Source organism: Parambassis ranga, chromosome 2, assembly GCF_900634625.1.
Source record: "Parambassis ranga chromosome 2, fParRan2.1, whole genome shotgun sequence".
Taxonomy (NCBI): Eukaryota; Metazoa; Chordata; class Actinopteri; family Ambassidae; genus Parambassis; species Parambassis ranga.
Genome location: NC_041023.1, coordinates 25,534,874 through 25,551,337, shown reverse-complemented (window position 1 = coordinate 25,551,337; position 16,464 = coordinate 25,534,874). Strand labels below are relative to the sequence as shown.

General features: G+C 44.2%; 4 protein-coding genes across 5 annotated transcripts; 3 read left to right on the top strand and 1 right to left on the bottom strand.

The window, feature by feature from the left end:
* Window positions 1–627: 627 nt before the first annotated feature.
* On the top strand, window positions 628–1,598 carry LOC114432517 (fish-egg lectin-like). Its single transcript, XM_028400574.1, has 4 exons — window positions 628–756; window positions 846–1,082; window positions 1,160–1,374; window positions 1,458–1,598. Exons 1-4 carry the CDS (start codon window positions 702–704, stop codon window positions 1,596–1,598), a joined length of 648 nt encoding a protein of 215 aa, XP_028256375.1. The 5' UTR covers window positions 628–701.
* A 1,365-nt stretch (window positions 1,599–2,963) lies between these two features.
* On the top strand, window positions 2,964–3,664 carry LOC114431655 (histone H3). The gene has a single exon (XM_028399230.1). The coding sequence runs from the start codon at window positions 3,037–3,039 to the stop codon at window positions 3,445–3,447; it is 411 nt and encodes a 136-aa protein (XP_028255031.1). The 5' UTR covers window positions 2,964–3,036; the 3' UTR covers window positions 3,448–3,664.
* A 1,759-nt stretch (window positions 3,665–5,423) lies between these two features.
* LOC114453173 (histone H2A-like) lies at window positions 5,424–5,971 on the bottom strand. The gene has a single exon (XM_028432912.1). The coding sequence runs from the start codon at window positions 5,891–5,893 to the stop codon at window positions 5,516–5,518; it is 378 nt and encodes a 125-aa protein (XP_028288713.1). The 5' UTR covers window positions 5,894–5,971; the 3' UTR covers window positions 5,424–5,515.
* A 1,076-nt stretch (window positions 5,972–7,047) lies between these two features.
* On the top strand, window positions 7,048–14,061 carry LOC114432233 (CCR4-NOT transcription complex subunit 2-like). Of its 2 annotated transcripts, none has more exons than XM_028400114.1 (15): window positions 7,048–7,135; window positions 8,662–8,793; window positions 8,971–9,043; window positions 9,152–9,299; window positions 9,722–9,952; window positions 10,099–10,178; window positions 10,265–10,390; window positions 10,541–10,671; window positions 10,761–10,881; window positions 10,993–11,149; window positions 11,313–11,374; window positions 11,502–11,551; window positions 11,645–11,745; window positions 11,850–11,994; window positions 12,286–14,061. In XM_028400114.1, exons 2-15 carry the CDS (start codon window positions 8,674–8,676, stop codon window positions 12,370–12,372), a joined length of 1,632 nt encoding a protein of 543 aa, XP_028255915.1. In that variant the 5' UTR covers window positions 7,048–7,135; window positions 8,662–8,673; the 3' UTR covers window positions 12,373–14,061. The 2 variants fall into 2 exon arrangements, with proteins under 2 accessions (XP_028255915.1, XP_028255914.1); XM_028400113.1 differs by having other exon boundaries at window positions 9,707–9,952.
* Window positions 14,062–16,464: the final 2,403 nt, after the last annotated feature.

The window sequence follows — 16,464 nt, the reverse complement described above, 5'->3', positions numbered from 1 at the left end:
ACCTCAATTCCTTAAATCTCATAGGTTGTGAGTCCGATCTGGGGGTGACCATAAACTGGACACTCAGGAGAAAAACACATTCCTTTAGAATCTGGCTTTTATCATGTCAAAAATGCTGCTGTCCTTAGTCTGAATGTATGACCATCTCATACCAACCAGAGCTCTCTCCAGAGAGCAGAAAAACAACTGATCTCATCTGCCACAGCCTGAAGCAGGAAGTCAGTGACTCTACAAATAGTTTATATAATGTAATAACCAGTGTTAGGAGGGATACCTTAAAAAAGTATTTAGTTACAGAATACAGATTACATGTACTAAAAAGTATTTTTGTAATGTATTCTGTTACATTACTCAATCTGGGGAAAGTATTCTGAAAACAGCAGCAAGCGATCCTCTCGGGACACACACACACACCGACTTTTGCTTATGCAAAAAGAAACACAAGCAATAACAGGCAATAATGGTAACATTTTAGTAACATTACAGAATAAAAATTGCAATAAACTGTGTACATGTATAATGACAATGAAGTTGAGTTGAATCTTGATCTCGTTCCAATTTTCCTGACCTGCCTGAAAAACCAGTTTAGCTTCAAGGTTCATGGTATAAAAGAGCCTCCATCACACATGTGTCAGAGCAGTAGCTCTAACATACACAGGTTCTTCCAGAGGAGTGCTGCAGTGCACAGAATCAGAGACGACATGAAAGCTGTTGCAGTCTTGTTGGTGGTCCTGAGCTTCCTGACTGTCAGTCATGGTATGTGCAGCTTTTAACCTGAGACATTACTAAAGGATTTGACTAAGTCAGTGAAGGTGAACGCTGAGGTTTTCTTTTTCTCTCCACAGGCTGGACATGTAAAGCAGGCCCACAGCAGTTCCCTGCGCAACAGATTGATGCTGGAGAGGGGCAAGTTGTGCTGACTGACAGGGACTCTAAAGCCTATTACCTGAGTGAATCAACTTGGTTTGAACTGGGTTCAGTCGCCCTCAAACATGTCTCAGTGGGACCTGCAGGAATCTGGGGGGTTGACAGCTCAGACAAGGTCTACAAATATGTAGCTGGCGACTTTATTCTTGTTAATGGTAACTATTATTACAGACTAATTTCACACATTTAAAGGACACACATTGTTGCTTCCTAATGTTGCCTCTATCTCCAGGTCAGACCTTACAGCAGGTGGATGCTGGAGGTGATGGTCAGGTTGTGGGAGTCACTAGTGGTTCCTACATCTACTGTCTGAAAAGTTCCATTGCTATAAACTACAGTCAAGTGGGCTCTGTGAGCTGGAATGAACTGGCTGGGAGATTGATGTATTTCAGCTGCAGTCCGTTAGGATGTTGGGGAGTCAATGCGGTGGAACAGATCTTCTACACAGTAAACTCTGTCTTAATTCTCAATTTGTTGTGTTATTGACTTCATTGATTTTGATATCTCACCATGTTTTCCTCCAATCTCAGAGAGTAACACCAAATACCTGTGACATCAGTGGCTGGATACACATCCCAGGAGCTGCATTAATGGCTGAAGTCGGAACCGATGGAAACGTCTTTGTTGTAAACCGGGCTCAAACTTACGGAACCCCTCTGATGACATGGTAAAAAAAGAATAAATCGTGGCCACGTAATATGTATAACGTGCGCACGAAATACTAATTCGTACCCACGAAATAATAATTGGCGGCCACGAATTAGTTACAATGTACGCACGAAATACTAACTAGTAATTCCTGGACAGCCGGGTAAGCAAATTGAGTGCACCGTATGTACAACCTGCAATAATCTGCATACATGGCCTCGTACCTACGTGTGGATCCTAAGGTGAGTGTCTTTTCTTAGCTGTTCTAGTCAATATCTCGTTATCCTGCATTTAGGTAGTTATTTATTTAGGCCTAGGTCTTTTGATACCTTTTTTACAATGTGGCTGCAACGTAGCCTGAGGACGAAGACTAGGAGGTGAATTTAGAGGAAGAGGACGAGGAGGTGAAGAGGAAGGAGGAAGGGTAAGAAGAAATAGAATTACTGATGTCATCAGAGCTACAATAGTGGATCATGTGATCAACCATGGAATGACCCTGAGGGAAGCTGGCCAACAGGTTCAGCCTGAGCCGCTACACTGTAGCAAGCATCATAAGGACATATTGATGAGAATGGGTTAGTACAGTTACCTCACACTAAGTTTTGTAGGTGTACCATACTCTAATGAGAAAAACAACAATACTGTACATGTAAAACTGAAACTCCACAGAATTGCTAGACATCCAGCATCTGGAAGGAGGCATGCTATGATATGGACCAGGCATCATGTCAGGCATGGATACGGCACTGCAGGAGACATTTTCCCTGGTGCCTTGGACTAGAAGACATTGCATGCGACGTTGATGAAATTCTGGCCGGACCCAGAGAGACAATGAGATTTTCTCTTTCTCTCTCTCTCTCTCTCTTTCAGTGAAATTGTATGTTTTCTTGTGTTTGTTTTGATGTGTGTGAATAAACATTCATACTTGAAATTTGAATCCCTGTGTGTTTATAGAACAATTTCTGACAAAAGTTTGACCTCAAATGGACAGACCTTGTGCACAGAGAAAGCAAAAGCCAGATGTATTTAATACCATCAGTGTGTAGTTGGCACATTGTGTGCTTAGTAATATGATGGTTTGTGTTAACTGTTTGGTACAAAAATACCATTTTTACAAAGGGTTGAAGAGTTAAGCAAGATGTATTAGCTTTTGCAAGAGATCTACAATGTTTTGCTGATTTGGTCTAAGGTTTTTTTATTTGTGTGTAGCGTTTTGCACAAATAGCCAATAGTTACAGAAATGTGCTTAAGCAATCAGAAAAAACTGTAATATTAAAATGTATTCTATAATGCTCCCTGACTGCTCTGATAGGCAGTTTGAATCTCTTTTGTCCAACAAACGTTAAGTCACGTGTATCAGCTGGACCAATCAGCGCTGTAGATGCAGTGTGTCGGCTCTGAAAGGGGTCTGCACTTCCACCCACCTCACGTTTCTTTTGCAAACACAGAAGAGGAATTACGATGGCTCGAACCAAGCAGACCGCTCGTAAATCCACCGGAGGAAAAGCTCCCAGGAAGCAGCTGGCTACCAAGGCTGCCCGTAAGAGCGCCCCGGCTACCGGCGGCGTGAAGAAACCTCACCGTTACAGGCCCGGCACCGTGGCTCTGAGGGAGATCCGTCGTTACCAGAAGTCCACTGAACTGCTGATCCGCAAGCTGCCCTTCCAGCGCCTGGTGAGGGAGATCGCCCAGGACTTCAAGACCGATCTGCGCTTCCAGAGCTCCGCTGTCATGGCTCTGCAGGAAGCCAGCGAGGCTTACTTGGTGGGCTTGTTCGAGGACACCAATCTGTGCGCCATCCACGCCAAGAGGGTTACTATCATGCCCAAAGACATCCAGCTGGCCCGCCGTATCCGTGGAGAGAGAGCTTAAACTGACCCGGACCCCAGCACACCACCCAACGGCTCTTTTAAGAGCCACTGAAATCCACTGAAAGCTGCAGTCCTCCACAACACAAACAAACTGAAAGTCAGTTGATGTCAAAGACTGCAGCAAATGTCACAAAATTACGTTTCAGATTTTAAGAAATGCCGTTTCTTAGTCATTTCATGTTAATTATTATTATATGTTCTTTGTATGCACCAATCACTAAGGCAAATTCCTAGTAATGTGAACCCCCTTCACTTACATGGCAATAAACACGATTCTGATTCTGATTCGTTCAAAGCTTGCTTTCAGTGACATCTAGTGGTGAAATGGTGGATGATATATATTTTAGTCGATCAGTGTAATTGTAAATGTATTTATAATGATTATTAATTTACTTAAAGTAGGAGCTTGGGGATAATTAAAACGATATTTTCTGACACACAGGCATACAAAGCTCTGAATTGCTCCGATTCTCCAGCAGAGCAATCCTTCACATCGCCACTCATTTTTTCGTCGTTAGCTTAATGTGAGGTAGGGGTGGGCGAATCGATCTAAATATCGATAGTATCGATACCAAAGTTAGGATCAGTAATTACTCGATACTAGCGTGATGAGATCGATATTTCTGTGGAAGTTTCTCTTCTATACCTTCAGCAACTTTACTCGTATTTACTCGCGGTGCAGACAGCGCTCCTCTCTCACTCTGCTCAGTGCGCAGGCGCACTCCACCCCCCCCCCCCCCCTTCTCTGCCCTGCCGGAGCAGACGGAGCTCCTGATTGGCTGTAAAGAGCAGCTAGCGTCATGGAGATGGCAGAGAGGAAGAGGAGCGCTGTTTGGAGTTATTTCACAGCGACAGACGTGAAGAAGAAACTGCTACTGTGAGGTGTGCAGGAAAGCGACCTGCCGCTGTGGAAACACAACTTACTTACACAAACATAAAGCAGCAGAGCCCAAAGACCTCGAGCTGCAGAGTAAACAGAGGGAGGAGGAAGAGCCAGGTCCCCAAACATGAACCAGAGACAGAGGTCACTGACAGAGGCTTTACTGCAAAACACTCATAAATAGATGATGATTATATATATTAAATATATATATATATATATATATAATAGGAGATTATTTAAAAAAGTGAAGGTTTAGATTGAGTAATCTGCAGCATGAATTAAAGGTGTCTGTCTGAGTGCTGTGATAAGACATGCAATTTTAGCAGAATGACTGAACAGTCATCATATCACCAGCTGAAATAAATCTCGTTTTTCTCAAATTCCAAAATATATCTAATAATGTAATTATTTAAGTTTATATAATGATATGTGTTTCAGTATGATTAATATAATTATGCTTTGGTGATAACAGTTGAAGGATCGTTATTCTTCATATTTAGGCTCCATGCAGAGAGGTGTTAAACTTTTATAAAAGTATCTTAGTCATGCTGTTTCACCTACATGATTCACAAAGAGCCATGGCTGTCACAAGGAGCATCGCTGACATGATTGTGAAGTTAAAATTTCAAACAGTTCTGCACTTTTGTATGCAGCTTGATTTACTTAACAAATGTTTCTTGTGTATTATTATTTTGCTAATCACGATAATCTATTTAAAGGCAAAAAATAAGGCAAAAAAATAAATAATTAATTATGATCATGAAATTTCAAAGTAAAAGTATCGGTATCGGTATTGGCATCGGCGATACTGGCCCTGTATTTACTTGGTATCGGATCGATACTGAAATCTTCAGTATCGCCCACCCCTAATGTGAGGATGGAACGTTGATGCGGCCATATTTACATCTGGTCGGCGGACGTAATTGCAGACTGTCAGACAGAGATCAGCCCGCCAAAAAAAATTAAACTCAAGGCCATTAATTTAAAAAAAATACATTTTCTGGAGTGTCTATATATAGTATATAGTTATTCTCTCTGGTTTTACAGCCGCCAGTTATTTTGGACTCATCACTTCCTGGTTTTTTGGTTTATTGTGTACAAAGACAATCATATTCAGGATGGAGCTCTTGAGTTATGTGGGCGGCTCTTAAAAGAGCCTTTGTGTTTTCAGAGTTGCTTTCCAGGTTTACTTGGACTTCTCGGTCTTCTTGGGGAGCAGCACGGCCTGGATGTTGGGCAACACACCGCCCTGAGCGATGGTCACTCCGCCCAGCAGCTTGTTGAGCTCCTCGTCGTTGCGGACAGCCAGCTGCAGGTGGCGGGGGATGATCCTGGTCTTCTTGTTATCGCGGGCAGCGTTTCCAGCCAACTCCAGGATTTCAGCAGTCAGGTACTCCAGCACTGCTGCCAGATACACCGGAGCTCCAGCTCCGACACGCTCGGCATAGTTTCCTTTCCTCAACAGCCTGTGTACACGGCCGACGGGGAACTGCAGCCCAGCACGAGAAGAGCGAGACTTGGCCTTTGCTCTGGCCTTACCGCCGGTCTTTCCACGTCCAGACATGTTCTTAGTTAACTTCAATTAACTTCTCTCAGAAAGAAAAATAGATTTTGGCTTAATGCCCCGTCAGCCCGCCTTTTATATTTCCCCAGTGGGTCCTTAATAGCCGTTCATTGGCCAAATAGAGCCTTAGGGTGTTTGTCCAATCACAATGGAGTATGTTAATTTACACACGTGACCCTGTTTCCCTCCTTCATTTTGTGTAGTTTTTTAAAAATAATAATTAAAAAACTACACAATATTCAGAAATAAAACCATTAACAAAAAAATTACATGCAGGGTGTGTGATGTTATATATAACATCACACACCCTGGTGGTCATCTATCTTAACTAGAATATATATATTCTAGTTAAGATAGATGAATTGTTGGTCAGTTGATTCTGTAAATGTATTTATTATTTTCTCCACTGTTTTTCGACTGGGATAAATGTTGTTTCATTGGTGTCAGGTGAGCAGACAGAAAGTACTGAATACAGTTTGATATTTTGAATTTCACAGTAATCAATCGTTTTCAGGACACAGTTCAGCAGCATAACCCTAACACACACACACACAGATGCTCTCTATGACACAGTGGTATAAAGTCTTTTTCGGAGGATTTTCAGTCTCAGCTGTGCCTTTTTTACCATGGATACCGTGGTCAAACTCTGGCCCTCCTCTATGTGGACTTCCAGGAATTTGTCCCTGAGGACTGGGACTCTCTCCATACAGTCCCCTCTATATGTTCAGGATCAGCTCTGTGCTCTTTGTGGTGATAAAGCTGACGACAGAAGAGATGTGATGTGGGGGCCCACTCTGACCCTCTGTGAGTGAACCGACAATAGTCTTTAATCCAGAGGCTGGAGGGGGTGGAGATCCCAGGTCTGACAGTTCAAACTGCTGATGTTGGGCTTCTTAGCATAACTTACATTTATATAAGTTCAGACATTTACTTTGGGTGATGTTCTGACCACACACTGAGGGGTAGCTGTCAAACTGGTGGGCTGATCAACACAAACTAATGTGTGGATTTAGAGCCAACAGAGATTATATATAATCTGCCATCAATACCAGAAACAGCACCACCACCAAGCCCAGATTGGTTCGGGTGATTTAATAAACTTCAGTGAAATACTGTAGAGTGATGGCGGCTCAGAGTGATGGAGGCTCAGAGGTCAGAGGCGACAGGCATCCCAGCATCCTCGCTGATTGGCGAAGAGATGTCGGCCATCTTGGATTGTAGCGGGGAAGAAAGATTGATGCGGTGAGTTCATTTTTTTATTGGTTTAATTTCTTTTCTCTTTAGTTGCCGAGAGAAACTTGACTTGAATGAAACACGCGTGGTGTGGTGGTTATCACACACTTGGTGCGTGGGCGGCAGCGTGGTAAACCCGGCTGTAGAACCAGCGGTCGGCTTTCAGTGCTTTTTGTTATTGTTTTGGGGAAGTAACCGACGGAGGCGCAGCAGGCCCAAACCCGTACAAAAACACACCTGTCCCGGTCCCATCTCTGCCCCGTGGCACGTTTGCATAACTGCATCTAAACAGACGTTGCCGGTTAGGTGGAACACGATATAACGGCTTAGAACCTTTGTGCTCGTGGTGTTTTAACGCGGCTATTAGCATCCAAGCTAACAGGCTATTTTTTTTTAGCTAATGTGGGCTACATAGCTAGCCATAGTTCCTGACACATTTCACAACTACTAGAGCATAAATGAGCTTTTCGGTATTATTCACATGAGGCTCAGAATCAGAACACATTACACAGGAGTCAGGAAACTACACGGCTGCACCACGTTGGAAATACAGTTGTGCAGATTATCGGAGCTAACATTAGCGTTAGCATGCGAGGCTAACATCAGACGTTTGCGACACTGCTGCACATTTATTGCTGCTTGGACCAGGCAGACACGAAAACCACAGTAGATAGTTAAAGGTTTATAAGGTCTTATGACCTGAAAACCGTGTATGAAATCACAGTCGTGTTTTCTTTATGTTAGCCGCTGTCTACTGCTGTTGACTGTACATCTGACCTGCCTTAGTAAACAAAAGTAATTTATTTTTGCAGTTTTAATACAACAATATGCTGTGATATTATAATGCACTGGGGTGTGATGTGCTTGATTAGCAGTAAATAAAAAGCTTCGGTGTAAATCTGTAACAGCAAAAATGTACTACTATTGTTACAGATAAAGAAAATAGCAGTTGGTGTTTACTGTAAGTCGAGTAATTTAGTTTTCTGTAGCTAAACACAACCACAACACAGTGTTTATAAACACACTGACTGACTGTTTCTGTAATGAAACATGAAAACAGGAAGGATTGTACGGCCAGAACGTGTGTGTCTGTTATCCTGCTGAGATCTGCTGATCTGGATAAAGAGCTGGATCCAGTCATCCTAAATGACAGCCTACACCTGTAGGTGTTTCTGGAAACCACATGAACATGTCCATGGGGATGATTTACAAAACAAAAAGTGTACATTTTAAATGAAATAATCCACCACCAACATTCAGGACATTAGTATACCTGTCAGTCCGCTGTAAAGCTGCTGCTGTCGCTGGTGCTGGAACCACAGCAGAAATGGCACCACAGACTCTCACATCAGGATTTAGATGATCACAGAGCTTTAAAGTTTTACTTTGTGAAAGTCATAACCTTGAGCTGTGAAACACCAGAAGATCAGAGGCCCAGACTCATTTATTGTTCTAATTAATTGCACTGAGGACAATATTGCAATAAAGGGTGAATAAGTGCTGCTGCTCAGTCTGACAGCCTCCTTGTTTCTCAGGTGACCCGCGGCATGTTTGGTGCTAACCGGAAGAAGTTTATGGAGGGAGGGGTAGAGAGCGACTACGCAGACGAATCCAGCCTCTACTACAGCCAGCAGTCCATGTTCCCTCCTCACCGGGCTGACAAGGACGTGAGTTACTGATGCGCCGGCTGCTTCCCTGCATCACAACAGTTTTTCTGAAGAGTTATGATCATAGTTTATGTTCTAGAATGTTTCAGTTTTCTAAACTTCAACCCGATATTCATATTTCTGCATACGTTGATGTGAGTTGCCTGAAAGATGGGTTTGTGTATCTTCTGTTGTCAGATGCTGGCATCTTCCTCGGCCTCTTCTACAGGTCAACTGTCACAGCTCGGAGCCAGTTTATATGGCCCGCAGAGTACGTAATGTTCAGAAGAAGCACTCATAAATCTAAATCTAAAAGCATGCAGTCTTTATGGAAGTGTTGTCAGTGTCCATGCTGACACTGTGTCCGTCCTCCCTGCAGGTGCGTTGGGGTTTCCCATGCGCGGGATGAACAGCAGCACAGCACCTCAGTTAAGTCGAAGTGGTTTGAACCAGTCTGCCGGTCAGCTCTCCAGTCATGCCAGCACACCCAACACTGGCACGATGCACACTCCTCCCTCACCGAGCAGGTACAACACACACACTTCTAGTCCCTGAATGCATCATCTGCAAAATACAGTTCATTCTAAAACCCTCCGGACATTTCCTCTGCACCTCCTTATTCTACGTGTCAGTTAAAAATAAAGAGTACATTCCAACTAAATTCAGTAAAAACTAAAAGTCCTGCCCTCCTCAGCAACAAGCAGGAAGCCATGATGGAGTCACATGTGAGCAGCAGTCACATGACCAACATTCAGAGAGTATCTGTCTTACCTGCAGCTTTCTGCAGCTGATTTCTGTCTGAATAACGGAGTTATTATGTCTGGCACACGACACAGTTCGGAGGGTTAAACATCAGACTGTAGTCTTCCTTGATCAGATTTTGTTGTTTCTTGACTATCAGACAGAAAACCACAGTGTTTCTGTTACACAACAGCTTCTCTCTCTGCAGGGGAATTCTGCAGATGAGCAGCCGGAGCGTGCTAAACCACAGCCAGCAGGTGGGGGGCCCGACGGGGCAGTCGGCTGGGATGGTGGGAGGAGGAGGTGGAGGAGACAGGGGAGGTGGCAGCGGTGGAGCAGGAGGGAGGAGCGGCAGCATGGGGAGCCCCAGCCGGTCGTCACCTAGTATTATCGGCATGCCCAAACAGCAGCAATCACGGCAGCCATTCACTATCAACAGGTAACACATGGAGACACACACACACAAACAGACACACACAGTTTTATTTTCAGTGCCACTCTCTGTTTTTAGTTTATTTCTAGTTTGTTATGATTGCAGTGCTGACAGGCTTTGTGTGTCTGTTTGTGTGTCTGTCTGTGTGGCAGCATGTCAGGGTTCGGGGTGAACAGGAATCCAGGCTTCAACATGAACAACTCGTTATCCAACAACATCTTTAACGGCACAGGTAAACAGACAGTAACACTAACACTTGAACACACCAAACACTGAACGTCTGCGGCATGCCTTCACATCCTGTGTGTCTGTGTGCAGACGGCAGTGAGAATGTGACTGGGTTGGATCTGTCAGATTTTCCGGCATTAGCTGACCGGAGTCGGAGGGATGGAGGCTCGAATCCCACCCCACTGGTTAACCCGCTGGCCGGCCGGGCTCCCTATGGTAAGTGTGTTCATGTCTGAGGTCTTATTTACCTGCATCTTTGCAGACAGCTGTCTTTGACGCAAGTTTTTATCTGGAAGTTTACTTGAGTGTGTACATTAATGTGGTTGTGAGGCTGCTGATGTGTGTTTTCTTTTCTTCTTATCTCAGTCGGCATGGTGACCAAGCCATCCAGTGAGCAGTCGCAGGATTTCTCCATCCATAACGAGGATTTCCCAGCTCTCCCTGGGCCAAACTACCAAACAAAAGACCCCACCAGCACCAGTGAGGACAGTAAAATGGTCAGACAGCTCTCCCTGTTCTTCTCGTTTCTCTCAGTCTGTTTTGTCCTTTTCTGACATCCTGTCTCCTTGTTTTTCTCTTCGATCAGAACCTGAACTCGTCGGGGAAGCCCACCTCGAACTCAGACGGTCCAAAGTTCCCCGGCGATAAGAGCTCAACACAGAGCAACAACAACCAGCAGAAGAAAGGGATTCAGGTGCTTCCTGATGGTGAGAGAAAGACACTCACATACACTCACACTGATCACCATCAGGTGCAGCTTTGAAACAGACAGACAGTGACACTTACATGTGGACCATTGTGTCGTTTGTGTGTCTCAGGGCGTGTGACCAACATCCCTGTCGGCATGGTAACGGACCAGTTTGGGATGATTGGCTTGCTGACATTCATCCGGGCGGCAGAGACAGACCCCGGCATGGTCCACCTGGCACTGGGCTCAGACCTCACCACACTCGGCCTCAACCTCAACTCACCCGAGTATGACATACACACGCACAGTTTTACAACAACAGTTTAACCCTTTGGAAACTGTCAGCTGTATTTTAAAAGTTTATATTGTGTGTAGTGAAGACAGTAAGCTCTTCCAATCACTTTGATCCAGTTTCATGTTCTCAGACTTAAAGTTGCTCTTTTCAACCAGGAACCTCTATCCTAAGTTTGCATCTCCATGGGCGTCGGCTCCGTGTCGACCACAGGACATAGGTGAGTCAACAAACTGTGTGAAGTTCTGAATTTACAAGCCTGCTTCGGGGATCTTCTGCCCACTGTGGTTGGAGTAATAACCGCACCTTCAGTTGATTTTCTCTGTCCATCCGTCTCCGTCCTGCAGATTTCCACGTACCCTCAGAGTATTTAACGAACATCCACATAAGGGACAAGGTACAAACATCTCAACACGTTTTATAACTCTGTGTGTTCAACATCAAACCAGCAATAAACTCATTTCGATTCATTGCCTGATTGTGTCTGCAGTTAGCAGCTATCAAGTTGTCTCGGTATGGTGAAGATCTGCTGTTTTATCTGTACTATATGAACGGAGGAGACCTGCTACAACTGCTGGCTGCAGTAGAACTGTAAGAACAGCTGATTTCTGCAGTCAGAGTTTGCAGCTCTGTTATATAGGGTAGGTGTTTTTGGTGAGATCTGTTTGTAATTGTGTGTGTGTCTGTGTGCGCAGCTTTAACAGGGACTGGAGGTACCACAAAGAGGAGCGGGTCTGGATCACCCGAGCGCCGGGAATGGAGCCCTCGCTGAAGACCAATGCCTATGAGAGAGGGACCTACTATTTCTTTGACTGCTTGAACTGGAGGAAGGTGGCCAAGGTACACAAATACAGACACACACAGTTTTTTTCAACAATGGTAGCTCCACATACTGTAGATATTTAAATAACTCACATGTGACTCCATCATGGCTTCCTGCTTGTTGCTGAGGAGGACAGGACTTTTTTACAGTCTTGTTGAGTGACCTCATTATTTATGGAGGCCTTTTATTAAAACACAGAATCAAGTTTTGATGAAGTATCCATTTTACACCTTGATGCTTTCAAGGACCATTGGAGAGTTAGACGTTTTTCATTTCTTGACACTAATATGTGGGAAATCTTTTTTTAGGAGTTTCATCTGGAGTATGACAAACTAGAAGAACGACCTCACGTTCCCTCCACCTTCAACTACAATCCTGCCCAGCAGGCCTTCTGATTGGCTCTCCCTCCTCCTGCCTGCCTGCCATTGGCCCTCCTGGCTCATCAGCAGCACCTCCCCTCTAGGTTTTCCCTCCTCACCTGCACACGCTCTCATGAATCTGGCCCCTCAGGACTCAGGACACCCTGGCTCCTGTCCACCCCTCTGAATAGACTTTATGATTTTAACCCTTTCAGATTTTTGTTTAACCCTGACCTCATTTTCTTTTGGTTTTTTTTTTATTTCCCACTTCTCTCTCTCTCTTCATGAGTTTGCTTTGGTTGGTCAGTGCAGACACACACAGACACACCGAGGTGTGGCAGCAGCATCACGTGTTGGGTAGTTTCCCAGACTGTGCCGCAGCTCTCTGAACTCTGGCAGGAACGTATTTATCAGTCTCTGTGTTTTTATCAGGTTTTCCCAGCATCACAATCAGAACACATCATCAGACAGATGACAGTCAGGAGAGGACATGCAATGTACATTGTAGCACTATTTCATAATAAAAGACGAAAAAATAACTTTTTGCTTTGTTGATGTGCGACGAGCAGGTTAGTCTGTTTACCTCTGAACGCCAGGCTGGATTTATCTTTATTACCGTCAACAGGTCACACCAAGACCACTAACTTCCCTGATTGAGTGTCACTGTCACAGATTCAGTCTTTTACTCTGACTACACTGACAGACCTTTCCGTTTGATGGTTTTGGTTCAGATTTATTGACGATAGTAAATAAAAAATCAGATTACCAATCATTTATATTGACACGTAGCTGAAGACACGGCACTGCTAACATTTTCTGCATGTCTTTCTCAGTTCTCGTCCGTCTCTTTTGTTCCTTTTCTCTTCCTGTTTGTTCACTTCTGAAATTATTTTTTAATTCATCGCCCACATTTATTTAGTGTATTTTCTGCCCTGTAACAGACCAAACACCCTGTGTGTGTGCGTCGGCAGGCTAAATATAAAGACTGGAAACAAAGGAAGCAGCTGGTCGTGTTGTCAGAAGCTCAGAGTGAAAAGTGTTTTATTTTATCTGCACAAATTTTTTCAATATGACAACACGGAAACTTGATTTTTACACAAGATGTAAAGTGTTAAAATTAACCCGTGCCAGCAGAGAAAACTAGCCGTTTCCTGCTTTCCAGTCTTTATGCTAAGCTATGCTAACTACTTACTGGCTGAAAATGTAATAATACAAATTAAAATTTAATGTCAGAAACTTTTCCACCAAAAAAATCAACCAAAAACTTTATTTAAAAGCTGTGATCAGTTTGATTTACAGTTTCCTCCAGGAGGCCAATGTACGGTTATGTGTGTATATATATTTGTGAAAATATCTCTCTCTCTATATATCTATATATATATATACACATAAAATTGAGGCAGTATTTTTGAGATAAAGGGTCAAAACTAAAATGAAGTGAAATGTCCCGAGCAGATGCACCCCCCCCCCCCCCCCCCCCCGCCAGACGCCGTTAAAACGATGCAATACTCCACCTCACAGGGGACCACGCCTGACTCCAGAAACCACCACCAGGCAACAACGATGTCGGTTGCCATGACTACAGGGGCCAGTTTGTTCAGCAGCAAAGCCAAGGACACGCCCACACAGACCAGTGTGACCCGTCTGAGAGGATCTGATTGGAGGATGTGGACTGAGGCACTTGGCCGTTGGCTGTTTTATTAAATATGGCAGCTAGTGTTTTAATAAAAAAAAAAGAAAAATAAATATTCTGGTAATGAAATTGAATGCTGCATCCTGTGCTTTGTTGGTGCAGCTGCTCGAGGTTTTAACAGAAGTTTAGCATATTTACACTGAACACACACAGAGGCAGGTATAACTGATGAAGGCTCATTCTTCACACTTCACTTTTTATTTCTGCTTGTTTTGAGCCTCTTTGTTATTTAAACTGAAGCTGTTACATCTAGAGGCCTCCTGACTGCTGATCTGAGGGAATGACTCCAAGGTTTGGAGAAGATGTCGTTTCTGACAACTTCTGTTCTCTCTTCATGATCAGAACTAAATCATGATGTTACTGAACTGTGTGTGGGTGTGTGCGTGAGTGTGTCAGCAGCTTGATCTGCACTGTGTTTCTGTTCATCCACAGGGGGGCACTCTGAGGCAAAGAAAGACCAACAGGCAGGACCAGAAAATGAAGATGTCTGTAAGTCAGTCTGTTCTCTGTCAGTTTATAATCAGTGACTGAATTTATTGTCATTGTTATCATTTATCAACCATTGTTTGGGTCACATTCACAGATATGAAATCTGTAGTGAAGAATGAAGACAACATGTCTGCCCACCTTCAGGAGGAAGACGACTTTAATACCTGGAGGTAAACACACACACGCTCTGATACTGAGAGCAGTACAGACTTAATGGAGTGATGTGAGCAGATTAAATTGTCTTTTAATTTCAGGCGCTGCTGTGAGATATAAATATCCAGCTGAAAGTCTGAGCACAGACACACACACAGCTCTATGATGCTCTTCATGATGAATCCTGTTTGTCTGAACACGAGCAGTGTAGCTAAAACAGAGCGAGTGGGCGGGTGTGGGAAATTAAAAGTTTACTGCTTAATGAGCTCATGTCGTTAAATCAGGAACAGAGTCAAAGAAAAGAACTTTTAAAGAGTTGAACATAATTAACAACGTGACTTCATGTTCACACGGTCAACAGTCAACAAATGAAAAAAGAATTAGAACCAGGAGAGAGATGTACAGCTCCACATTGACATAGTTTATCATATTTGTGTGTCTCTCTGGTTGTTGTGTGTCTTTCAGACTGAAGCCTGGTTTCAGTGTGAGCCTGGTTTTAGTCTGAAGCCCGTTTCAGTCTGGGCAACTCTTCCAGGGGGCCGAGTGTTGATGGAGGATTTCCGACCTACTGCTGCAGTCGGTCTGTCAGACGGTGTTTGTTTGTCCTGCCGTCTGTCACAGGAACATGGCCGCCTTCTTGCTGTGGCGGTGTGGGTGCTGCTGCTCTGCAGACATGTGGCTGCTGCTCCTCCTCGCTCATGTCCGTTATTATTTGTAATCTTTTGATCTGCAGAGATGAATATAATCCTGCCACATGCCTCGCTGATTACCAATGCAAACGCTGCGGCTTAAATGTGGAGGCTTTCGGCGCTTCACGTTTATGCAACAGGCCACAAGGCCACACACACACAGTAACACACTGATGAAGGATACCGTTGATTCTGCAGCTGCTGCTCTCTGAGCATTTTAATATTTAGTGATTTATATTTAACAAGAAGAAACTCAACACAAGAAAAAGACACACATCAACTTGAGATGGGACTGTTTTCAGTGTGTGTATGCGTGTGTTGGATTCAGGCTTTGGCGAGGAATTTTTGTTTTTACACTCTGTGGAAGAGAAATCAATAAACCCCTGTCGGCTCATTGATCACCGGGTCGTTGGAGGCCAGTTCAGATGGCTGGTTGCATCTTTAACAGCAATCAACCTCTACAAGTTCACACACAGACGCACACATGTGGACAATGTCAGTGCAGGGAACACAGAGGTCAGCTGACATCTGGCTGCAGTTCCTGAAGTGGCCACTCGAGGGGGGCTGCCTCAGGTTGTCCAAAAAGATGGACGAACTATCTGTGATGTCACCCGTCACTTTCCACCTGTTCAATCCAAATATGGGCAAAGAGGCGGAGCTAACGGTTGCACATGCAGGAAGTACATCACAGGTGTTTTAATGCAAACTGTGTGCTACATGCTACGTTCTGTCCAGACAGCCAGAGTGATGTCACAGGGGGGCGGCCATCTTTATTTACAGAATGTTACTGAAGCTGTTAAACCTGCAGAAAGTGATTAATCACTAACCTATTTGATAAACTGATAAATTTGAATCGTTCTTTGTGACATGAGTAATGGACGGCCTCTACAGCAGAGCTGCAGTCCAGCCTGTGTCCCTCTGAGTGACAAGTCCCTATCCGCTAAGAGGCTTATCTCGTGTAACCGCCGAGAACAACAAGCAGGGAAACACAACACAAATCTGGACTGAATCATCAGCCGCCTGGGCGAGCGAGCATCACTCAACCTGTAGAGAGAGTGAGAGCTGAAACCATAGAAACATGACCGCAGGCACCACACGGCCAAA